This window comes from Gopherus flavomarginatus, chromosome 14, assembly GCF_025201925.1.
Source record: "Gopherus flavomarginatus isolate rGopFla2 chromosome 14, rGopFla2.mat.asm, whole genome shotgun sequence".
NCBI classification, from domain to species: domain Eukaryota; kingdom Metazoa; phylum Chordata; order Testudines; family Testudinidae; genus Gopherus; species Gopherus flavomarginatus.
The window spans coordinates 40344118-40368123 of NC_066630.1; the positions used below are offsets into that span (position 1 = coordinate 40344118).

A 24006-nucleotide genomic window follows, 5' to 3' on the forward strand; every position below is an offset into this window, starting at 1 on the left:
GTGGGTTGGTTTTTCCCTGGGATCTCCCTGTGCCAGCTGCTCCTCAGCAGAATAGGTCCTGTAGGGGAACCTGGCGATAGCGGGCGGAGATGGTGATGGCTCTCCTTTTCTTACAATTGCAGTTCCAGCACGTTCAAAACAGCATAGTGAGAAGTTCAGCTACAGAAAAGATTGAACCAAGGTACAGAAAATAAAACACTCACTGCTCTCTTCCTCCACATTGTTCATCTGGCATTAATGCTGCTTCGCAGGTAGCTAGTGCGTTCCATCGTTCAAATGCTTGACAACCACCAAAGCATAAAATCCCCTTTGGTGTGTGTCCTTGTTGCCCTTTTAGGGTCCATGCTGCTTTGTTCTGCTTGTTCATTACCTGAAGTATCAGACCTTGACTTCCCTGAAGGGATAGGACAGCACAGGAGGCTGATGCCCAATCTGCAGATCTCCGGCCCTCACAGCTGGGGTTCGTGAGCTGCCATGGGGTACTGCGACTTCCCACACAGCAACTCCATGGCAGAGCTGGAAGCAGAACTCTGGGCTCTGGAGATTCTGTTGCATCAGTTTCTCTCTAATGAACTGAAATACTTTGTTTCCCCTGCTCATTATGGTCTGAAATGTGTCAGTTTCCCCAGATTAAAGCCATTGGAAGTGTACCCAGATACCACGCTAGTGCATGCCCTGTAAATACAGCTGAATACTTCACATGCAGTCAGATGTCACTTAGAGCACACACCAAGCTCTGCCATCTCTGAACAACACAGCTGCCTTGGTGTGTTTCTATAACTTAACTTCTTGATGAGGCTAGTTTGTTGGCCTGATGCTCAGCTCCCAACCTGGAGGAGCAGCTGTTTGTCCAGTCCCTCCCCTTGGGTGGCTCTCAGGCGTTTAGGTTCCCACTAGCAGAGTTCTCAGGAGCATTGGAAAACACAAGCCTTCCCACCATGTCAAGGTGCAGTCCCTGGGGAAGGCTAGAAATGCATGTAAAAAAAATACAAACATTTTTGTTTTTCAAACAATTTCTTTTTGTGATTGTATATTACATTCACCGTGTGTAACCTTCTTTGGCAAGTCACTGTGGAACTCGTTGCCAGGGGATATTGAAGGCCAAAACTATAACTGGGTTCAGAAAAGAATTAGACAAGCTCATCATTAGTATGAGGTCCAGCAATGGCTAGTAGCCAAGATGGTCTGGGACACAACCCCATGCTCTGGGTGTCCCTAAACCTCTGACTGCCAGATGCTGGGACTGGACAACAAAAGATGGATCACTTGATAATTGCCATATTCTGCCCATTCCCTTTGAAGCATCTGGCATTGGCCACTGTCAGAAAACAGGATACTGGGCTAGATGGAGCACTGGTCTGATCTAGCATGGCCATAATGTTCTTATTTTCTCTGGGCTTTAGCTTTCCCATCTGTAAAATGGGATGATAATATTTCCTGCCCATCAGGTTGGTGGTGAGGCTGTGTGTAAGGCACTGTCTACATTTGCGGTGGTGTATAGAGAACATATACTGCACCTCCCTCCAGCATGGATGAAAATAGCAGTGCAGATAGTGAGGCACGGCTTAGGTGAGTGAAGACATGCCAGACCCTTAGGGCACGTACCCTAGACAGCTCTCCAAATGCCCAAACAGTGCCTCCCATGGCTCCCCTGCTATTCTTAGCAGCGTAGTGTCCCTGCTGCAGTGAAAGGCTATGGCCGGGGGGCAGCAGGGAAAGACTCCGGCAGCTCCCCATGCCAGAGCCTTTCACTGCCACGTGTAGCACACACCAGCATGGATGCAGCCTGCTTTTCACTGCGGCATGTAGCTCCACATACCCTACGTGCTGCTGCCAGCGTAGACAGGGCTTAAGTAATGTTTGCACGGTGATTTTGGATTAGTGATGAAAGGCTCGAGGAGTATCAGTTTCCTTTTAAATGACGCAAGAAGGTACCTTTTCTTTGCACACTCAATGTGCTCTCTTTGCATGCAGGTACCATTGTGTGTTTCCTCACCTGCTGAATCCAGACAAACCCCTTGTTATTTGCAGGTGCAGACTAGCTCTTGTAAAGAGTTCGTAAGGAATGTTTGTGTACCAGAGCATACATGGAGGGAGCAGTGCCCAGGAGATGAATGCTCATGAGCCCAAGTGCTGTAAGATGGCCCTCTGCAGGAGGCTCAGAACAGCCTGTCCTTCCCTTTACTTTCAAATGCATCGCTGAGCTCAGGCCTGCTGAGACTTGCTTCTGGCCACTTTATTGTGGCTAGTAAAACACAGGACCTGCCAGACTGGAGCAGGCCAGGAGTCCAGCCAGCCCAGCCAGACTGGAGCAGGCCAGGAGTCCAGCCAGCCCAGCCAGACTGGAGCAGGCCAGGAGTCCAGCCAGCCCAGAGTGCCACCGGAGAGTGGCCAGCACCAGATATTACAGAGAAAAGTGCAAGACACCTACAGTGGACAGTTCCCAAAGAACATGCCCAAGAGGAAGTTTCTCCTGTCCCCAAGCACTTAGAGACTTCTTGTGGCCTGAAGCAAAAAGGATTAAGATCGGTATTAAATTCAGGGTCACAAGACAGTTACTGTGCCAAACCATTTTCAGTGTAAAATAACCACCCTAACGTATAATGCGCAAAAGGAGCAAAGGATGGACTTATTACCTGAGCTCAGCGATGCATTTGAAAGTAAAGGGAACAACGGGTTGTTCCGAGCCTCCTGCAGAGGGCCATCTTGCAGCGCTTTGGCTCTGCCGGCGCCCTCGGAATGGGCATTCATGTTTCTATAGCATGTGCTGCCTTTGGTTCAGGAAAACCAGTGCCCTTCCTTTCGTGGGCTTGCTCCATCGTTTCTCACTGTGCCCCTTGCAGGGAGCTTGACCCCATTTTAACCGAGGTCACCTTGATGAATGCCCGCAGCGAGCTGTACCTTCGATTTATCAAGAGACGGATCGTCTCAGACTTTGAGGTGGGAGACTCCATGGCCTCAGAGGAGGTAAAACAAGGTAATCCCTTGAATGCCAGTGCTTCTCTGGCTCCGTCCTTACAGCTCCTCAGTGGCACTGCTGTGAAGCAGCTCATTGAAGGCAGCTTCTGGGATCAAGTATCAGAGGGGTAGCCGTGTTAGTCTGGATCTGTAAAAGCAGCAAAGAATCCTGTGGCATCTTATAGACTAACAGACGTTTTGGAGCATGAGTTTTCGTGGGTGAATACCCACTTCTTCAGATGCATGTGGTGGAAATATCCAGGGGCAGATATATATATGCTAGCAAGCAAGCTAGAGATAACGAGGTCAGTTCAATCAGGGAGGATGAGGCCCTGTTCTAGTAGTTGAGGTGTGAAAACCAAGAGAGGAGAAACTGGTTCTGTAGTTGGCAAGCCATTCACAGTCTTTGTTCAATCCTGAGCTGATGGTGTCAAATTTGCACATGAACTGAAGCTCAGCAGTTTCTCTTTGAAGTCTGGTCCTGAAGTTTTTTTGCTGCAGGATGGCCACCTTAAGGTCTGCTATAGTGTGGCCAGGGAGGTTGAAGTGCTCTCCTACAGGTTTTTGTATATTGCCATTCCTAATGTCTGATTTGTGTCCATTTATCCTTTTCCGTAGAGACTGTCCAGTTTGGCCGATGTACATAGCAGAGGGGCACTGCTGGCATATGATGGCGTATATTACATTGGTGGATGTGCAGGTGAATGAACCAGTGATGGTGTGTCTGATTTGGTTAGGTCCTGTGATGGTGTCGCTGGTGTAGATATGTGGGCAGAGTTGGCATCGAGGTTTGTTGCATGGATTGGTTCCTGAGCTAGAGTTATTATGGTGCAGTGTGCAGTTACTGGTGAGAATATGTTTCAGGTTGGCAGGTTGTCTGTGGGCAAGGACTGGCCTGCCACCCAAGGCCTGTGAAAGTGTGGGATCATTGTCCGGGATGGGTTGTAGATCCTTAATGATGCGTTGGAGGGGTTTTAGCTAGGGGTTGTATGTGATGGCCAGTGGAGTCCTGTTGGTTTCTTTCTTGGGTTTGTCTTGCAGTAGGAGGCTTCTGGGTACACGTCTGGCTCTGTTGATCTGTTTCCTTATTTCCTCGTGCGGGTATTGTAGTTTTGAGAATGCTTGGTGGAGATTTTGTAGGTGTTGGTCTCTGTCTGAGGGGTTAGAGCAGATGCGGTTGTACCTCAGTGCTTGGCTGTAGACAATGGATCGTGTGATGTGTCCGGGATGGAAGCTGGAGGCATGAAGGTAGGCATAGCGGTCGGTAGGTTTTCGATATAGGGTGGTGTTAATGTGACCATCACTTATTTGCACCGTGGTGTCAAGAAAGTGGACCTCCCGTGTAGATTGGTCCAGGCTGAGGTTGATGGTGGGGTGGAAGCTGTTGAAATCATGGTGGAATTTTTCCAGAGTCCCCTTCCCATGTGTCCAGATGATGATGATGTCATCAATGTAGCGTAGGTAGAGAAGGGGCGTGAGTGGACGAGAGCTGAGGAAGCGTTGTTCCAGGTCGGCCATAAAGATATTGGCATATTGTGGGGCCATGCGGGTGCCCATAGCAGTGCCACTGATCTGGAGATATATATTGTCATCAAATTTGAAATAGTTGTGTGTAAGTATAAAGGCACAGAGCTCAGCAGCCAGTTGTGCCGTGGCATCATCAGGGATAGTGTTCCTGACAGCTTGTATTCCATCTGTGTGTGGGATGTTTGTGTAGAGAGCCTCTACATCCATGGTGGCTAGGATGGTGTTTTCTGGGAGGTGACCAATGCATTGTAGTTTCCTCAGGAAATCAGTGGTGTCACGGAGATAGCTGGGAGTGCTGGTGGCATAGGGTCTGAATAGAGAGTCCATATATCCAGACAGTCCTTCAGTGAGAGTGCCAATGCCCGAGATGATGGGGCGTCCAGGATTTCCGGGTTTGTGGATCTTGGGTAGTAGATAGAATAACCCTGGTCGGGGCTCTAGGGGTATGTTGATTTCTTTTGGTGTTAGTGTAGGGAGTGTCCTGAGTAGATGCTGTAGTTTCTTGGTGTATTCCTCAGTGGGATCTGAGGGAAGTGGCCTGTAGAATTTGGTATTGGAGAGTTGTCTGGCGGCCTCCTTTTGGTAGTCAGTCCTGTTCATGATGACAACGGCACCTCCTTTATCAGCCTCTTTGATGATAATGTCAGGGTGGTTTCTGAGGCTGTGGATGGCATTGCGTTCTGCAAGACTTAGGTTGTGAGGCAAGCGATGTTGTTGTTCCACGATTTCTGCCTGTGCATGCCGGCGGAAGCATTCAATGTATAGGTCCAGACTATCATTTCGACCCTCAGGAGGAGTCCATGTGGAGTTCTTCTTCTCCACCACATGCATCTGAAGAAGTGGGTATTCACCCACGAAAGCTCATGCTCCAAAACGTCTGTTAGTCTATAAGGTGCCACAGGATTCTTTGCAGCTTCTGGGATAGCACTCTGGAGGGCTGGACTGTGGCGGCATGGGGACCTGCAATTTCACGATAGCGTTTCATGCATCCAACCTCCTGCACAGTCTTACCCCTCAGTAGCGCGTCTCTTGGAGCGTGTCCTCCTCCTTCACTGTTGGGAGACCTGAAGAGTGGTGGGCACAGGAAACCTGGCCTTCTGTTCTGCTAGCTGGTTGGGAGTCTAGCTTTTACCTTCTGCTATCTGGCTCCTTTCCCACAGCTAGCGGGGTTGCATGTCAGACTTAACAAATGCAAAGGGTGGACTCTCTCCCCCGCGCACCCAAAGCAGGTGGACGGTGCCATTGTTGAATTTAGAGGTGACATCACGTCATGGTGTTGCCCTGGACCTCCTTTGGTGGGGGCGTGTCTTCCATATCTCTCCCTCGCTGGCAGGTGTCTGGCATGCTTTGCATGCGCGACCTTAGTTCTCTAAAACTGGGTTTCTAAATACATTTGTAGCATGGATGGCAGCTGAAAGAGGAGAGAGCGTCTCCTGGATGCCACCGCTTTCTTTCATGGCTGCATGGGCCAGCTTCCACTCGCATGTCTGCCTGTTGTGTAATAGCTGGAAATGGAGGTGACCCAGCAGCACGTGACCCACTCGCTCGCCACAAACCCCAGTTTGGGAGCCATAGTACTAGAGCAAACAGCCCCCTTTTCAGTGTAGAATCCTTAAGGTAAAGAAATCGCTCTCTGAGCAGAGTGAACTTTGATCCACATGGGCTGGAGAGCCGGGAAAGGGAGCAGTAGCGTGGGAAGAGGTGAGGAATTTAAATGAAGGGCTCATCTGGTGTCTTAAGGTCATGGCTAGCTTTGATTTCCGCTCCTATCTCACTGGGAGCTTAGTGTCACTGCTGGAGTCCTGAGGATCCCGTAACTTTCACCTTGCGCTTTCGAGGACCCCCAGCCATAGCTGTCATCTTCTCAGCTGCGGTGGGGGTGGGCTTCCCTTTGGAGCTCATCTGTCCCTCAGGAGGAGCAGCTGACGGATGAGTTCGATGTTCGTCCTTTGCCCAGTAACTAAATATGCTGCTTCTGCAGCTGGCCCAGCTTCTCTCAGCTCAGGCAGCGTGGCTGCAGCTGGCCTGCCGGGGGCCTTGCCGGGTGCTGGTCCAGGCTACATCCAGAATCAGCTTGGCAGCGCTGTCGGCTGCTCTTCGCTGCACAGTTCAGACACACGCTTCGTTCAGGGCAGCAGGTTTGAACAACGTGTGCCTGTCAGATGCCATTCAGGCAGGTAGCTGCTGCCCCTCGAAGGAGCTGAGGTGGCTATGGGGAGGTGCTTTCGCATGCTCAGTCACTGCTGCTGATTCTGGTTTGCACTCCGTAGCGCATCAAAAGTCTTTGGACAAGCTCCTGAACAACTGCCTGTTGAGTCGCACCATGCAGGAGCTGATTGGCTGTTACATCACCATGGAGGAGTACTTCATGCGGGAGACTGTCAACAAGGTAAGGCCTGCGGTACTGGGTCTGGGGTAGCCTGGGGTGGGGACCGGGCCTTGGAATCCACTGGGGATTAAGGAGGTGGGAGCCTGTGGTTCATGCTGCTCCACGGTCCTGCTATGTGAACACATGCAGGGAGCTCCCTGCCCCGTGTTGTGTATGGGGATTCCATTCGTTCCCCTGGCCTCTTTAACTGAACAACCTCTGGGGCGGTCATGAGCGATGTACAGAATTAATTGAAACACTCCTTTCTGCGCTTCCCAGCCCAATGTCCCCCATGCTGATATGGAGTAAGGGCGAGCTGTCTAGCTGAGGCTTGCAGCCGGACACCCCACGCAGATGGGCTGGTCAGACTCGGTAGGCTTCGCAGAGTTGCACCTGGCCACAGCCTCCGAAGGAAAACCCAACGTGCTGCTGGAGATGCTGTGTGGGTAGCCTTTCCTTGGAGGAAAGGGTGGCTTAAGGTGTTGCTGGGCTGATGGGGTGTAGAAGCATGGTCCTGACTGCCTGGGGCTGTTAATCCCCTGGCACCTCTTGCTAGAGTAGGAGTGTTAATCTTGTTGTCCTGGCCAAGTGCTGACTTGGGGATGACTCAACTGACTTGCAGTGTCAGCCACGCTCAGATCCTTAGCTTCCTGTCCTAAACGCTTGCTGTGCGCTGTTGAACAGCTCCAGGCAGCACGGGGGTGGATGTATTTCAGGAGTGGATGAAGTGACTCCTGTGTGCAGAGCTTGTGACGTGCTGGATCCTTGTGCTGAAAGCCATTCTAGCAGCATAAGGTGCTGCTCCTCAGGCTGCCTTCCCATGCTCCGCCATGGAGCGTGCCATGCCAAAGGACCCTTGGCCAGGAATGGACGTTACGATGCTGGCTAATGTGACATAACAATGAGTTTCAGGTACCCCAAGCTCCTTTCATGCCCCGTGCAGTGCAAGAGACTCTTCTGTCACCTCGTGACAAGCATGTATCTGATACCCTGCCCTCTGGAGGGGGATGATGTAAGCAGGTTGGGTTTGATCCCTATGAGACAGATCATGTGTTAATAGATAGACCCCCAGCCTGGCTCTGAGTTTTATCAGCAGCGTATTGTGTTGCTGTGTGGATGATGGACGTCAGGGCCCAAGGTCCCTGGCTGGGTGTGCTGTGGGGAGGCAGTGTGCTGCCTGGGAAGTGGAGCTCTCTGAGCACATGGGGTGGGATGGAAGAAGGAGCATCCTGGTGATCTTCCTTGTGCCACCACTGAATATTGAGAACTACCAAATGGGGCTGCAGATGCTCAGTGCTGCTTAGGCTTGGAGATGTGCTGCTAGAGTGGGGCTGGAAGGGTTAGTTGCCCCAGGAAGGTGGGTGGGCAGCCTGCAGGAAGGGGAGCTGTGCTTGGGGCTGAATGTTTGTTTGAGCTGTGCAGCCAAAGGTGAACCTGAGCTGCTCAGTGAGCCTCTCTCAGTCACTTCCAGACCTGCTGGGACCTTACCCGCTGCACTCACTGCTGTGAGTTTTCTTTCCCTGCAGGCCGTTGCTATGGACATGTGTGAGAAGGGTCAGCTGACCTCCAGCATGGTGGATGACGTCTTCTACATAGTGAAGAAGTGCATCGGGCGCGCCCTGTCCAGCTCCAGCATAGATTGTCTCTGTGCCATGATCAATCACTCCACCACCGAGCTGGAGTCCGACTTCAGGTAACGGGGTAGGCTGCCTGCAGGTGTCCCTGGGGCTGAGTGCTGTCTCCGAGTCCCCCAAAGGGCACATGGAAGGATGCAGGGGGGATGAGAGAAAATATACACTATATAGCAGAAATGACCATAACTGATTTCTCCCTTATTTGGATCTGGTTTTGTTGCATACTTAACAAACACAGCATTTGTCATAGGATGGTGTTTCCTGCATGTAGAACCTCTGGGTTCCCATGCTTCTGACCTCAAGCATCTCTCTTCTCTGGGATATGCCATGTGAAAACAGGCCCCTTGGCTCTGGCCAGGGCCTGGTGGCCTTGGTGGGGCGAATGGGTGCAAGAGCCTCAAGACCAAAAGTCCTCCAGAGGGCTGAGAGGAAATCCATGTAGCACTTACACGTGTTTACCTGTATGACTGCACAGTCTGTGCTGGGCCACTTGCAGGCATTCACCTGAGCTCCACGTGGGAGGTGAGGTTCCCTGGGGCCACTTTAATGCAGTGACTTGAGTGGCTGCCTGATGCTTTTGAACAAGGGTCATGTGGGTACAGAAATCAACCTGTGCCTGTTTTGCATCCCAAGATGGCAGTAGCCAGAGCAAATACAGAAGTGACTGATCTCAACAAGCTGCTGCAACCAGCCCATTTGGGTGAGAGCTTGGAAAGGAGGATCCCTGGATGCTGGGCAGTGGACTTTGTGAGGAGCAGAGCGATTTAGCAGGGTTCTGTTTGCCATGCCTAGATCCCGGCTCCTGACTTCAGCAGAAGGGAACTGTTGACCAATATTTGCTAGGCTAATTATTATATATCTGTGTCTATCACTTTATTCACACCAGGTATGGTAACAAGCATTAGGCACGCAGTATCAATATAATGTTATAGGACTTTTTCTTGTGGTTACATGGCCTGACTTTGTCTGTGTTCTGTAATCCTGTTCCCTTCTGCTGTGTGTCCCATAATGCTTTTGCAAAGCTGAAGTCCACTTTGGCTTTAGAAAGTTGTCAAAGGCAAAATATATGAATGTTCTGCCCAGTACAAGCTAGGGAGGTACCTTCTTAGACCAGTACCTGGAATGCTGGTATCCAGAACAAAGCTAAGGAAGGAACAGACCTACAAGTTAAGAAACTGGGATGAACTGGTGGGCTGAATTTTAGTGACATATAAAGAGTTTTGTAACTTGTAAAATCATCCTAGAAATACTCCTACCTGAACTGTGCAACTTTGGAAGGAAGCCTTCTGGGTAAGGTGAATTCAGCAGTGCTGCTCGAGTCGGCTTCCCAGAATTTGGTAGCGTATTGAACCACTTTTCCGGTACTAAAGTATCTTTGACTTCTAGCAGTTAACCTGTCCTGATACTGGTCTGTTGAGTGCATTGTATAGCAAAGCAAAGTGTGGTCAGGGAGCAGACTGTACCATCTCCCAGCAGAACTGGGCCATGTTCATTCTCATATATTGTTCCCAGGGTGACTTGTGGCCAGAGGGCTGGGCTTGTGCAACTGCGCCTGGCCTGATGCTTCTCTGGCCGCCTGCTTGGCTTGCTCTGCTCAGTACTGAGGCACAGTGTGCTCTGTCCATCTCCAGGGAGGTTCTGTGCACCAAGCTGAAGCTTGGCTTCCCGGCCACCACATTCCAAGACATCCAGAGGGGGGTGACCAGTGCAGTGAACATCATGCACAGCAGCCTGCAGCAGGGCAAGTTTGACACCAAAGGCATCGAAAGCACCGATGAGGCCAAGCAGTCCTTTCTGGTGGGTTTCGTGCAGGCTTGGATGGAGGGAAGGGCAGGTGGTGAGGACAGAGGGCCTGGAGAATTTGAGGAAAGGGAGATGCTTGAATATCTAGCATCCCAGGAATGGGAAAGTGTCTCCTGGGCTTGAGTGATATGACCATGGCCTGAGAGCCAGGATGGGGGCAGGGTGACCTCTGACTCCTGGCAGAAGGTTGATGCTGCATCTCCCAAACCATTCCTCCCTGGATTCTTAACCAGGCAAGATCCTCCAGTCATCCCACAAGCTGTCTGTTCCCCTTGGAAAGTGAGTCTGCTCTGCGTTGAAATTAGCATTGATGCCCCACAGAGAGGCATTGGGAGGGTGCCACTTCCCCCCAGGGGGGAAATCTTGCACAGAAGGATTGCATGGGATGAATGAGCTCTGCTGATATGACGAAGGGGTTTTCATCACAGGCGGCCACTGTGCTTGGAGTGTGAGAGCCACTCTATTGTCTTCTCTTCACGTTGTGCTACAGCTGGCCGTGTTTCAGGGGTCAGAGCCTGGAAGTGAGATTTACAGAGCAAGAAATGTGAGCCCTCCTCTGTCGCCTCTGTGGCTCTCTGCCGCGTCCCTCCCTCTGGAGGAGCGCTGGATAGATCTGAGGACACCCATGCACCCACCCACGCATGCCCTACACATGCATATGGGAAACTGCACTGTTTGGTTCCCTGATCCAGCACTGAAAGGGTTTCCCACTGATGAGACATCCTTGATGCCAAGCAGACCTCAAGTGAAGTCCCTTGACTGGCAGCAGTGGTGATGGCTGGCACGGACCTGTCTGCCCTGTCTGCCCACCGCAGCACTATGAATGCATAGCAATGAGGAGGCTATGCAGGTGGTTCGTTGTGCTTGGAGTAGAGAAATCAAAGGCGTGAGTGAAGGGAGGGTGCAGGGCCGATTGCTTTATTTCATAACACTCTTGGTGACAGGGCTCTGGATTTCCTGAAGCAAAGTACTTAAAATGTCAGCGCTCCTGCCGGAGTCCCTCATTCACCTGTCAGCCCAGCTCGTTTTCCTGTCTCCAGCAAATCTCAGCATCGCACTGACATTTACTTCAAGCGGTGAAGAGCAAAATGTCACCACTGCTGATGTTTTAATGAGGATTGTCACTGGGCAGGCGAATTTCTGCACTCTCCTGCCTGCCCATCAATGACTTGCTTTTCACCACCGCTTTCCTGGACTTTCACTTGCATGTAAGCAGCTGGCTCTGGGTGTTCCTAACCCAGAGTGTTCTCTGGGATGCTGCCACAAAAGTGATGCAAAACACAAGGGTGGGACTTCCTGCAGGAATGAGGCAGAGAGCTGTCACTCAAACACTTATATATAAAACAGCAGTGGAGGGCGGGTAGATCGCACATCACTGGAAACGTATCATGTCTTCTACACTTACCTATTTGCAGTTGACTTTATGCTCCTTCCTCTTTGTTCCAGGTCACCTTGAACAATGTGGAGGTCTGCAGCGAAAACATCATGACCTTGAAGAAGACTTTGGAGGTAATGTCTGGCATCTTTATTGGCTTCCTGTAACCAGCCTTACAATCCACTCCCGTCCAGCTGGGTACACATTAGGGAATGAACACTCCTAGCCTCCTGTGCTTTTGGCCTTACTCGACTTTCAGGGATCTTACTTAACCTCGGGTGACCTGTCCTGCTAGTTCAAAGAGATTGGTAGAAAAAACTGGGCTGGATGGGACCATTATCAGTTACCTGAGTCCATCCACCTACCTCCTGGCAGAATAGATGTAATTATCCCTAACGAATTTCCAAATTTTCTATGAGGCTGAAGCCTTCATTGTTTACAGGGATGGCGATTTGTTTCCTGTTTTCATTTTATATCTAAATCTTCCTGTTGTGGGGCCATTACTACATGTTTGATCTGTGTCTAATGAGAATATGCTCATTCGCGTACAGCTTTTATGTCTGAATCTCTTTTCTTTCCATTCTGGTTTTAGCCTTTCTTTATCACTCTCATTTTCCAAGGCCCAGGTCTACACTACAGACCTAGCTGTGTCGCTCAGGGATGTGAAAATGCCACACTTCTGAATGACATCATTATATCGCTCTGACCTCTTGTGTAGACAGTGCTGTGTCTGAGAGCTTCTCCCATCGCCATAGCTTCCATCTCTCGGGGCGATGGCTTAACTACACCAGAGGGTCTCAACCTTCATTGCACCGCGACCCCCTTCTCACAACAAAAATTACTACACGACCCCAGGAGAGGGGGCCAAAGCCTGAGCCCGCTCAAGCCCCACTACCCTGGGCAGGGGGGCCAAAGCCTGAGCCCCACCATCCCAGCAGGGGAGAGGGGGCAAAGCTGAAGCTCAATGGTTTCAGCCCCAGGCAGGGGACCTGTAACCTGAGAGATGTCGCCCAGGGCTCGGGCTTTGGTCCCAGGCAGTGGGGCTCGGACTTTGGCTTTAGCACTGGGCCCCAGCAAGTCTAAGCCAGCCCTGGAAACCCCATTAAAATGGGGTCACATCCTATTTTTGGGGTCCCAGCCCACAGTTTGAGAAGCCCTGAACTACACGAATGGGAGACGCTTCCCTTGTCTTCTGCTGTAGCTCTGTCCATGTAGACAAGCCCCAAATCTCCAGTACCATTTCTGCTGATCACCTTTGAACTCTGTTCACCTTACCTTATTTATCTCCAAACTCACTTTGTCCTGACTACCTATATGTGGTAGCCCAGTGGACTAACCAGAAGAAAATACTGACCATACACACACGGACTCCTGAAAAAATAAAAAACCACCAGCCATGAGAACCTGATTTTTTTAAAGGGGATTTAGCTCAGCTGCTAAATTAATACCTAGTGTCAAAACAGAGTGACTGCTGTCCAAAGCATGTAGAAGATCTAGCCAATGGCTTGCAGAGCTTATAGTCTAAATCAATGTGATCCAAGCAGCTGAGGCCAGAAGGACTGTGGGTGGGACCATGGGAAGGGGGACAAGTTATGTAAAACTTGTGGTTGGTTAGAGTTGAGCATGTATCTTAATGGTTCTTAAATTAACAGGGGTTTATTTTCAGAAGGTGTTAACACTAATCTGTGTGTTTATTATTGGGGTGTGGTGGGGGAGGTTGCAGTTGGGGAGGGAAGTAGTGGAAAAAGGCAGTGATTGAAGGCGTAGAGTGGGGAAGTAGAAGCTTGGGGTGTGGACAGGGGAAGAAGGTGGTCGAAGAACCTGATTTGCAGACACAATTGAGTAACTGGATTTGCCAGTGCAAACAAAGCACATGCAGACTTGTGCCTGCCCGAATCTACAGGCTGGTGCTGCAGATTGGGTGCTGAGACTCTGCCAGCTGGGGAAGATAGACATTCTCTATCTGTTATGCCGTTTGGGGCAGGGACTGTCTTTGTTACATTTGTACAGCTCCTAGCACAGTGAGGTGCTGCTCCATGATGGGTTCCAGGGTGCAACTGCAAAATAAATACCTATTAGTGCTGGTAGTATTGGGCTGTTGATGTTCATCCCAGTAAAAGAGACTTTCATGCTGGGACTTGTCCTTTTCCGAAAACACGGCTGAAATCTCTCCTCTGGCCAGGCCAAGGGGTCACTCGTCAGTGTTTGGTTAGACCTTGTGAAAACGCTAAAAACGCTCCACTCCTTGTTCCTCCATCTGTAACGTGGAGATAATTTCCCTAGGTCTTGGATTAGATGCTCTTACGCCTTGTGACACATGAGGCAACCAGGTGGGTCCATCTCAGTCTGTCTAGTGCCACGTTTCCTGCTCCATTGTGGTCTGTTTCCACGACAGCGGCATCTTTCTCAATGGTTTTCTTGTGACATCTGTTGTCCTCCTCTTTCCCATTTTCCACCAAGTCCAGTCACAGGCTTGTCTGGAAGTATGGCTTTTGACACCCATACAACATGTCCAATCCCCTTCAACCTCTTCCCTTGAATCACTCAGTGCCTCTCTGGCCTGTTGGCTGGTCCTTCGTCATACAGCCGCATTAGTTACGTTATCCTACCAGTGGGCACCAAGTGTTCTCCGCAAGCATGGGGGGGCGGGAGGGTTGTGAGGGTGAGGAGGATTTCTTTGTATGACCGTAGCAGGGTCCCGTTGTGCTGTGTAAAAGCTGATCCCTGCCCCAAAGAGCTGACAAGCTGCTATGCCAGTGCAGAGTGCTCCAAGTGTCCCATAGCACTTACAGTCTGCGTCTGGGTGTGTCTTTCCCACAGAGCGACTGCGCCAAGCTGCTCAGCCAAGGCTTTGGGGGTGAACAAGCTGAAGCCAAGATCGACAGCTGCCTCGCTGACATGGCTGCCGTGTCGAACAAGTTCAGAGATCTGCTGCAGGTGAGCTGTTTGCCGTGCGTGTGGTGCGCTCTGGCTGACGCAGCCACTCGGCTGGCTCTGAAACGCACCCACAAATGGGAAATCATCAGCCCAGGGCCTGTGCTAGCCCTGGCTCTGAGTCCAGCCCAGAATGGTGTAAGGTGGTGTGGAGGGGGAGTAAGCATTGATCGTATGCTGAGTAACAGTGATGCTTCTGGCTGGGGAGGAATAGGCACTAAAGGTGAGCTGCAGAGCAGAAGGAATGTGGTTCCCCTTGCTGCTTTGTGCTGAGTGAAGCTGGTCTCGCCCGGTAAAGGTGCAGTATTTTAAAATTGGACACACGAGTTCTCAGATCGTCCCTTCTCCCTCTTTGGGGGGAACCTTGGCAAGACATTCGGCAGGTCTGTCTAAGGATGGCATCTGAGGAGCTCTTGCCATCCCACAGATGTAATCCAAGAACCAGCATCTCTCTTCTCCTATCGAAATACCAGCTTCCCCTTCTCTCAGTGGGTAGCTGCTGCTAAGGCTGCAATCTCATGTCCTCCAGCGAGTTTGCCAATGAGAGGAAGAGGAAGGCTTAATGTTTGGTGTGTGGAAGCCAAGCAGCAGAGAACTTGGTTTGAGCAAACCCTGAGGCCATCTTTCGCCTGGTGAGAGGAGCAAGGAGAGCAAAAGCATTTTCTCTTGCTTTGCCGGGCACCGTCCCTGGGTCGCAGGCCGGCTCCAAGGCGCGTGGCTAATGCTGAAACCACGCAGGAAAGTTGTCAACCCAGTCTTGTTAAAGCTGGATGGGAAGCGATTGAGCTCCCGTGCTGCCTCAGTCTCAGATATCCCCTTTCAGTGGAAAAGGGCAGCTGCCCGCAGCAGACTCCAAGATGCCAGTTGTAATTAAAAACTTCCACCAACTGCCTGGGGAGAAGCTTCTTGCAGAATGACCCCTGGTGTCCCCTGAGCCAGGCAGGGAGCCCCTTCATGGTGGCCTAGGCAAGTCCTAGGTAGCTGCAAGGCTAGAGCGCTCGCAGCTACCTAGGACTTGCCTAGGCCACCAACAGCCACCACTCACAAGCTGCTGCATGTGCGACGTGGAACTCCTGCAACCTGGGAAAGCAGAGCCACTGCGACGACAGCTAGCTCTGCTCAGCGCTTTTCCTGGGGGGCGGGGTTTGGAATCCGCCCGTGGCTGCCTCCTTGCCCTGAGCAAGCAGAAGGCCGCATCAGTCAGTGGCCTTCCCCCTCTTACCTTGGGGCTAGAGCCTCACCTGGCTCCTGAGCATGGTGCTTGGCATCCAGACTCCTGGGCTCCATTCCCATCTTGACTTGCTGCCTGATCCTGCGCAAGTCTCTCTCCAGGCTTCACTCCCCTGGCTCACAGGGCAGACTCTGGGGAGGGTGAGAAGAGCAGCTGCATGTTTGTTGGAAACAAGGCGTGCTCAGTCATTGGCCAGGTCCTCTTCCTCTCCTCTCCTTCCCAGGAAGGACTCAGTGAACTGAACAGCACAGCTGTCAAACCACAGGTGAAACCCTGGATCAACCTCTTCCTTTCGGTCTCCCATAATATCGAGGAGGTAAGCCTCACCTTCTCTGATCCCCAAGCATCCAGCTCCATAGGGCTCTGCACTTGTAAGGGCGGGGAGGGGTCAGAGGGACAGGCCTGGTTCACTTCCCAAAGATCTTCTTCCCTGCTGTTACCTCAGCATGGCCAGGCAATGAACTCCTTGGCTGTCCAAGGACCACCTGTGGCACTGAAACCTAGAATATGGGACCCCAGGAAAACGTGGTGAGGGGTGCAGAATGCTGCACTGTCAGGGACCTTTCCTGTCCCAGTGTCACAACTCAAGACTTCTCATGCTGGTGACGCACAGTTCTGAAAAGCGTCATACTAGCTGGTTTGTGTGGGATGGGTACATTTTGGCAAGAAGGAATATCTGCTCCCCACCCCTGGAATGTCCCTTAGGATGCACTGCACTGGTGCCTGAGGGGCTGACTTTGTGAGTTGTTGCTTTAAGTAGCCGTACCAGATTAGACCATTGGTCCAGGTAGTCCTGCATCCTTGCCTTGTATCTGATACTTCAGAGCAAGGCAGAAATGCCTTGCTGGTAACACAACTGGTCAAGTTGTGCATTGGAGTATATGCAGATAACGGCATAGAGAATACACTTAAAGTTTGTGGACAATACCAAGCTGGGAGAGGTTGCAAGTGCTTTGGAGAATAGGATTAAAATTCGAGATCATCTGGAGAAATGATCTGAATTAAATAGGATGAAATTGAATAAGGACAAATGCAAAGTCCTCCACTTAGGAAGGAACAATCAATTGCACACGTACAGAATGAGCAATGACTGCCTAGGAAGGAGTACCGCGGAAAGGGATCTGGGGGTCATAGTGGATCACAAGCTAAATATGAGTCAACAGTGTAACACTGTTGCAAAAAAAGTGAACATCCTTCTGGGATGTATTAGCAGGAGTGTTGTAAACAAGACACAAGAAGTAATTCTTCTGCTCTGCTCCACGCTGATTAGGCCTCAACTGGAGTATTGTGTCCAGTCGTGGGCACCACGTGTCTGGAAAGATGTGGACAAATAGAGAGAGTCCAGAGAAGAACAACAAAAATCATTAAAGGTCTAGAAAACATGACCTGTGAGGAAAGATTGAAAGAATTGGATTTGTTTAGTTTGGAGAAGAAAACTGTTATGTCCCCTCTTCTCAGTCTTCTCAAGTACACAAAAGGTTGTTACAAGCAGGAGGGAGAAGAATTGTTCTCTTTAACCTCTGAGGACAGGACAAGGAGGTTTAGGTTGGACATTAGGAAAAACTTCCTAACTGTCAGGGTGGTTAAGCACTGGGATAAATTGTCTAGGGAGGTTGTGGAATCTCCATCATTGGAAGTTTTTATGAGTGGGTTAGACAAACACCTGTCAGATGGTTTAGACAATAGTCCTGCTGTGATGCAGGGGCTGGGCTAGAGACCTCTTGAGGTGCCTTCCAGTCCTACAATTCTGTGATTCTATGCGGAGGGAGGGGAGAATCCTTTCTAAGTCCCAGGCAATCTGTTTTCCCCCCGAAGCACGGCCTTAGAGCATCATGTTAGTAGGTACACGATCTACCTAGCCATCTGAAAGTGCTGGGCCCAGGTTAGGCATGCCCTTGTCCTTTCTCCTGGCCTCTCCTACGTGGGGACACAGATGAGCACAAAAAGACTCCTCCTTTAGTCCATATAACTTGGGCATCCTGGGGTCTGCTAAATCTACAGGCCAGATAAAGCTGAGCAGAGAAACTGTGGCGGACTTGATGCAGTGCAGCAGGGATGTAAGACCCACTAGCACTCTGTAGCTCCAGCAGGTTCTCCCAGTCCTGACTGAGAGCAGCTCTTCACAAGCCAGGGGTGTTGGGGATAAGTAATTAGCTCTGCGTTCTGCTCCAATACTAGGAAGAGTTCAATGATTATGAAGCCAATGACCCCTGGGTCCAGCAGTTCATCATCAACCTGGAACAGCAAATGGCAGAGTTCAAGGTGAGTTTTCCTGAGCACCAATAACCTAACTGAGGCTTCGGGTCAGTCATGCACAGTGGCATTGCCTGACTTCAGACACCTTGCTCTGGCAAGTGATGGACACAGTCCTCCCCTCATTGCGGCTGCTGTTTAAAACAACCCAAAGTAGCCCCCTTCGCTTTGATTCTCCAGTGCTGAGCCCTCCCCGAGAGGTCAGGGATACTCACATCTGTGCATGTTCCCAAGTCCTGGTGCCCCAGGCCTGACCGCTGAGCCGTTGTGGTTTGCTTTGGCTCCGCTCTTTAAGCACGGCCGTTAGCACCGTGCCTATGGCTGTTCTCACTGATTCCAGGCCTTTCACTGGTGCTGGTTTCTGTTGACTCCTGCCCAGTGGCTTCAGGACAGTGACATGGTTTTCTCTCCCCAGGCTGGGCTCTCACCTGTGATCTACGACAGCCTCAGCAGCCTGACCACTAGTCTCATTGCCATTGAGCTGGAGAAGGTGGTTCTCAAATCCACCTTCAGCAGGGTAAGCAGACAGCTGTGTCCTTGCGCAGCAACCGCCGGACTCACAGCAGGCCCGGGAGAGTCCTGCCTTCGCCCCCTCCTGCCCTAAGAGGGGTGGGGAGGCTGGGCTAGAACGCGCGGTACAGACGTTCCCCTGCCGGCAGTGCCACTGAGCTTCCTGCTGGGCTGTTGTCGAGGCTCCTGCTACCCTGCAGTTCCAGCCTTCGAAGCTAAAGCTTCAGTTTCCCTCCCCACTCAGTGAGCCCGTGCATGTGACTAGACTTAGCCAGCTCAAAAGAGCCCCGATTGGAGCGAACGGTCAGAGGAAGCTTTGGCAGTGGGGCTAGGAGACCTTGCCGCGAAAGAGGCGTTGGCCCCTAAAGTGTCCAGCTATAAGCCACTGCCTACTTTCCAGCCCCAGAGCACCAAGTTCCATGGAATTCTTCCCTCTCCTCACCCGTCATGACCATCTGTAAGATCCAAAGCCATGTGCCCATGGAAGAGTAACCTGGTTTGCTTGGTGCGCCCAGCTTGGCGGCCTGCAGTTCGATAAGGAGCTGAGATCGCTGATAGCCTATCTCACCACCGTGACCACCTGGACCATCCGGGACAAGTTTGCTCGTCTTTCCCAGATGGCGACCATCCTCAATCTGGAACGGGTGAGCTCTCCTCTGACTCTCTGTGCTGGGGGTGGTGGAATGAGCAGCAGCAGCTTTTTCCCGAGCCAGCCTCCACAGAGGTCTCCTAGGCTCAGCCTGGTTTGCAGCTGCAGCCCCCGTCCCCCCATGCCTGCTGTTCCTGCAGCACTTGCTGCTGGGGTGGGAGGGGTAGTTGCAGGAACGTGGAGCTTCTGCCCACCCATCATGCCCATCCCCCTGCTCTGGAGCGTCTGATCTTCCCTGGAGCTGGAGCTGGGGAGGAGAATGGCATATTCATGGGTTGTCATTTCCCATTTTCTTTCTTTCTCCAGGTGACAGAGATCCTGGATTATTGGGGCCCCAACTCAGGCCCCCTGACCTGGCGCCTCACCCCAGCAGAGGTCCGTCAGGTGCTGGCCCTCAGAATCGACTTCCGCAGCGAGGACATTAAGAGGCTGCGCCTGTAGCTGTCACGCTATCTGCAGCGCCTGGACGTCCTCGGATGCGCTTCATAGTGTGAACATAGCAATCCCTGGGGCCCGTCCTCGTGCTCCCAGCACTCGCTGCAGCAGGACTGTGACAAGCCCAGGGGCGACTGGCTGGCGCTGTCAGCCACCAGCCCTGTGATGATTCCAGTGCTGCTCCCCAGTGCCCCACACCCGGCTTTCCTGGCATGGGAGAAGGCCCGGTGCAGCTCACTGCCCTTCAGGGAGCAGAGATACAGCGGCCGTGCAGTCGCTCATGTTTTCGAGCAGTGGCATTCCAGCAGGGTTCCTCACTGAGGTGCCCTCCCCATGACACTAACAGTAAAGGCTCAGGCTGTTCTGACAGAGGGTTAGAGCTTGCTCATGCCTTCCTCTCTCATGACCGGTTCTGTGGAGTTGTGGCTGTAGTCCCAGATGCTGCCTCATGCAGTGACTCAAGCCCCAGTGACCTTGTGCCGCCCTCCACAAACCATGGTTGCCCTGGCCCAACAGGGTGTAATCCTGGCGTTCTTCCCCTGGCTGTGGTGACGGTTCACAGGTCAGCTGCTGGCGTCCCAAGGGCAGGCCTTGTTCAGGAGGAGGAGCTGCCTCCTGGGCTAGTTCTTCAGGCTGGGGCCTTAGTGGAGAGTGTCTGAAATTCACATGGAGGCTGCTGATGGTCAAGTCCCTTCTGGAATCAGGGCTCTGGGTCCTCTTGTACCTGTTTACACTGTGCAGCGAGGCAGTGAATAAAGATGGAGGAGTGGGGAGTAACGTTCCTCGGTGACGTGTGTTACGGGGTGGGCGAGCGCATGGCCAATGGGAGCTAAGGCCAGAACCTCCTGCAGGCTCCTGCCCTACCTGCAGTGGGGTGTTCGCTTGTCTTGTCCATCTGCCTGGGGCCCTGAGGGCACATAGTTGGCACTGGGCTAGTCTCAGTGATGCTGAACTTGCTCTGCTTAGCCCAGGACCGTGCTAGTGCCATCTCCCTACCAGGCAGCTGTGCTGCGTGATGCTCTCAGCCCTGCTGGTGCAGACGAGCTCTGCCTCTCTGCAAAGCCTTCGGCTCCAGCTGGGTGGGCTGAGCTGCCTCAAGGCCAGGGCTCTGCTGGGAACGCACAGCCTGCTGGGGGGAAGAGTGACAGCATGCTGGGGGGGGTCCTTTCATGTACAGGAAGAATGGACTCCCACGGAGGAAAAACTCAGCTCTTGGTGGTCAGAGAAAGGGCAGGAGCAATGACTCACCACAGAACTCAAAGATTTCTGTAGTGTTCAGGGACTTGGCTGCTGCTGGAAGCCAGGCCTGCCCGCCCTCCCAGGCAGCACTGCCAGTGAGCGAGTTGCTGGCAGGTCACAAAGGATCCCCACACACACGGAATCAGTATGATTTGGGCTGCCCCAGGGAATGTTTAGCTAGAATGTGCAGGCTGGGCTTGGCTCCTGCGCGCTCCCCTACATGGCGATGAACACGTGTCTCAAAGCACGCGGGACTATTCACTGTCCTGCTGTACTGGGCGTGAGTCAGTCAGCAGGCTTTGTGCTCTGATCCTACTGACAATAGGAAAAGGGGCTCCACTAACCTGTCCTCAGGAGATGGCTCAGTGCAGGAGATACCTGCAAATCAAGCATTAGTCACCATTCCCATGGACCCAGTTACTGATGCCATCTGCAGAAAGACCATATAAAAATACAGGTACAGGACCTGAGCAACGGCGGTGGCCATCTCTGTTCTATAGAGGCTTGAAAGGATTAGTTTTTTATCAGCAGACGTTGAAACACTGATTTCATTGTACAAATAGATGAAAAACAATTTCAGTCAATGATTGAAATGTACAGATAGGCCACGGGCCAGATCCAGCCCACCAGCTGTTTGAATCTGGCTCTCGAGCTCGCACTCGGGGCAGGGTCTGGGACTTGCCCTGTTCTGGCACTCCAGCCAGGGAGCAGGGTCAGGGGCTGCTCCACGCAGCTCCCAGAAGCAGCAGCATAGCCCCTCTCCAGCTCCTATGCATAGGGGCAGCCAGGGGGTTCTGCTCTGCACACTGTCCCCACCTCAAGTGCCACCCCTGCAGCTCCCATTGGCTGGGAACCACAGCCAATGGGAGCTGCAGGGGTGGTGCCTGCAGATGGAGCAGTGTGTAGAGTTGCCTGGCCATGCCTTCATGTAGGAGCTAGAGAGGGACGTGCCGCTGCTTCTGGGCACTGCTTGAGGTACGTGGTGCCTGGAGCCTGCACCCCAAGCCCCAGCCCTGATCCCCCTCCCACCCTCCAAACCCCTTTTTCCCAGTCTGGAGCACCCTCTTGTACCCCAAACCTCTCATCCCCCCATGCCCCAAACCCCTGAGCCCCAGCCCTGATCCCCCTCCAAACCCCTTGGTCCTAGCCCAGAGCACCTTCCTGCACCCCAAACCCCTCAGCCCCCCCAGAGCACACACTCCCAGCTGGAGCCTGCACCCCAACCCCCTGCCCCAGCTCTGATCCCCCTCCTGACCTCTGAACCCCTTGGTCCCAGCTGAGAGCACCCTCCTACACCCTGAACTCATTTCTGGCCCCACCCCAGATCCTGCACCCCCAACCAGAGCCCTCATCCCCTCCCACACCACAGCCCCAATTTTGTGAGCATTCATGGCCTGCCATACAATTTCTATTCCCAGATGTGGCCCTCGGGCCAAAAAGTTTGCCCACCCCTGAGAAAGGCAAAGTAAAAGGAACTGCTGCTTGAAGCCTTGGAGGTGTGATGTCAGGTTACTTGCAGAGTTTGACGTGATGGTCACAATTTATGTTTTAACCGTTACAGCTTTAGCTTTCGGCCTCAGTGTCTGTCATTAAGTAACTTGGCTGGCCCCTCCAGAATTTCCCACACTTACGAACGTTTTAATTGATGAATAGAAAAAATGCTTAAAAATAGATGTTGATATCAGTCGAAATTATAAAATATTACAGATTCTGCCAAGCCTGTTTATCCAGCCTGTGGGTGGGACTGCTCCAAAGCATCGCGCTGCTGTCAAACAGTGAGGGGCCTGCCGGTGAACCTGGCCTGGTTCTGTCATAGGCACTAGCCCAGGCTGCTGTGGGGCCGAGGGCTTCCCAGCTCCATCAGCCCAATGGCAGAGGCCCGTACTCTACAGCGATGATCATGCAATCTGTGCAGCTGCTGCTGTTGAAGCCAGAAGTCACTCTGAATTGAAGCCAAACCAGGACGGATTCACCCACCACTCCTGTGAGTGGAAAATCCTAGGGCAGGTTTTTCACGCCACGGTGGGAGGTTGGCTGCTCTCTGAACATTCACTGGCAGTGCACAAAGACCAGGGCCCCGTTGGCCTTCACGTGACCGGCTGTGCCCTCTCACTCCGTGTCACCTCTTGCTTTAGGGTCTCTCCCCACTAGCTGCAGAGAGAAGCCAGCTGTGTCCACTTCAACGGTGTGGATGCTGAAATTCCCCAGGCCCTGCAATGAAAGGTTGCGTTAGTAAAGCAACAGCGGGGGCCTTGCTGTTAGGTGGTAATAGCTGTGGGTGTAGCATGGGGACTATTTGCTTAGTTCTAACCCCCTCCCACTGCCTGGCCAACATGCCACGAGACACAGGCTGCTGTAGTCTGCACCCCTCTCGCAGTGCCTGGGACACGCAAGGCCCTGCAGAGCCATCCGCTGCCCTGATCACCCCTGAGATGGGTGGTAGCGAATGGGCATGGCTCACCTCTGTGTTTGCTAGAATTTGCTGTATAAAGTCTTTCTGGCTGGGCTCCTTGGTTAAGATGTAGAGGAACCCGCCACCTCCAGCTCCTGCCAAGCTCTGCCCATAGACATACGGCTGGAGAGCATCCATCATGCGTCTGACAGCCAGGGGCTCACAACCCGGGGCCATGCACTTCTTCTGGTGCCAGTAGTGGGTCAGGCACTCGCCAAGGAGGGGCAGGTTACCTAGAGCAGACAATGAGAATGTCAAGAATTGATCTGTGCCCAGGAGAGCTGCAGCTGTTCCCTAAGGGTTCCCCAGCCCTGGTCTCAGGGGACGTGGGCAGGGTCTGCCCTGCCAGTGCTATCAGAACTAAATGATAACGCTTGGCCAGCCTGACACCGCAGCATTTCACCTGCCTGGTGGTGAACGCCATGGCCTCCCTTGCTAGCCAAGTCTGCATATCTGTAACATTCCCCTGGGGAAAGGGGGGTGGATTCTGGCTCTTTCCATGTTCTTAGCACAGATGTAGTCAGAAAAGGGACACTGCAAAGACGGTGCAGCTCCCTCTTTCTCCGACATGCCCCTTGGCTCAGGCTGCAGTGAGACGAGGCAGCTTCTGAGCTGCAGAATCTCCAGCTACTTAGAGG

General features: G+C 52.3%; 2 protein-coding genes across 6 annotated transcripts in view; one reads left to right on the forward strand and one right to left on the reverse strand.

The window, feature by feature from the left end:
- The window catches only part of COG4 (component of oligomeric golgi complex 4), a 30069-nt gene extending 9619 nt beyond the window's left edge, over nucleotides 1-20450 (forward strand). Inside the window, exons 8-19 of the mRNA XM_050922366.1 lie at nucleotides 123-181; nucleotides 2844-2977; nucleotides 6756-6874; nucleotides 8380-8546; nucleotides 10119-10284; nucleotides 11737-11799; nucleotides 14486-14602; nucleotides 16054-16146; nucleotides 18009-18092; nucleotides 18499-18600; nucleotides 19109-19237; nucleotides 19549-20450. Of these exons, the coding sequence (XP_050778323.1) occupies nucleotides 123-181; nucleotides 2844-2977; nucleotides 6756-6874; nucleotides 8380-8546; nucleotides 10119-10284; nucleotides 11737-11799; nucleotides 14486-14602; nucleotides 16054-16146; nucleotides 18009-18092; nucleotides 18499-18600; nucleotides 19109-19237; nucleotides 19549-19683 (1368 nt within the window). The 3' untranslated portion in view covers nucleotides 19684-20450. The remainder of the gene's footprint in view (nucleotides 1-122; nucleotides 182-2843; nucleotides 2978-6755; nucleotides 6875-8379; nucleotides 8547-10118; nucleotides 10285-11736; nucleotides 11800-14485; nucleotides 14603-16053; nucleotides 16147-18008; nucleotides 18093-18498; nucleotides 18601-19108; nucleotides 19238-19548) is intronic.
- A 2083-nt stretch (nucleotides 20451-22533) lies between these two features.
- Nucleotides 22534-24006, reverse strand: part of FCSK (fucose kinase) — a 41355-nt gene continuing 39882 nt past the window's right edge. For 4 of the 5 annotated variants that reach the window (XM_050922336.1, XM_050922335.1, XM_050922339.1 and 1 more), the window contains 2 exons: nucleotides 23378-23601; nucleotides 22534-23127 (listed from right to left, as the gene is read on the reverse strand). In XM_050922336.1, the coding sequence (XP_050778293.1) occupies nucleotides 23026-23127; nucleotides 23378-23601 (326 nt within the window). In that variant the 3' untranslated portion in view covers nucleotides 22534-23025. Of the gene's footprint in view, nucleotides 23128-23377; nucleotides 23602-24006 lie in introns of those variants that run through there. The other variant, XM_050922338.1, reaches the window with a different exon arrangement.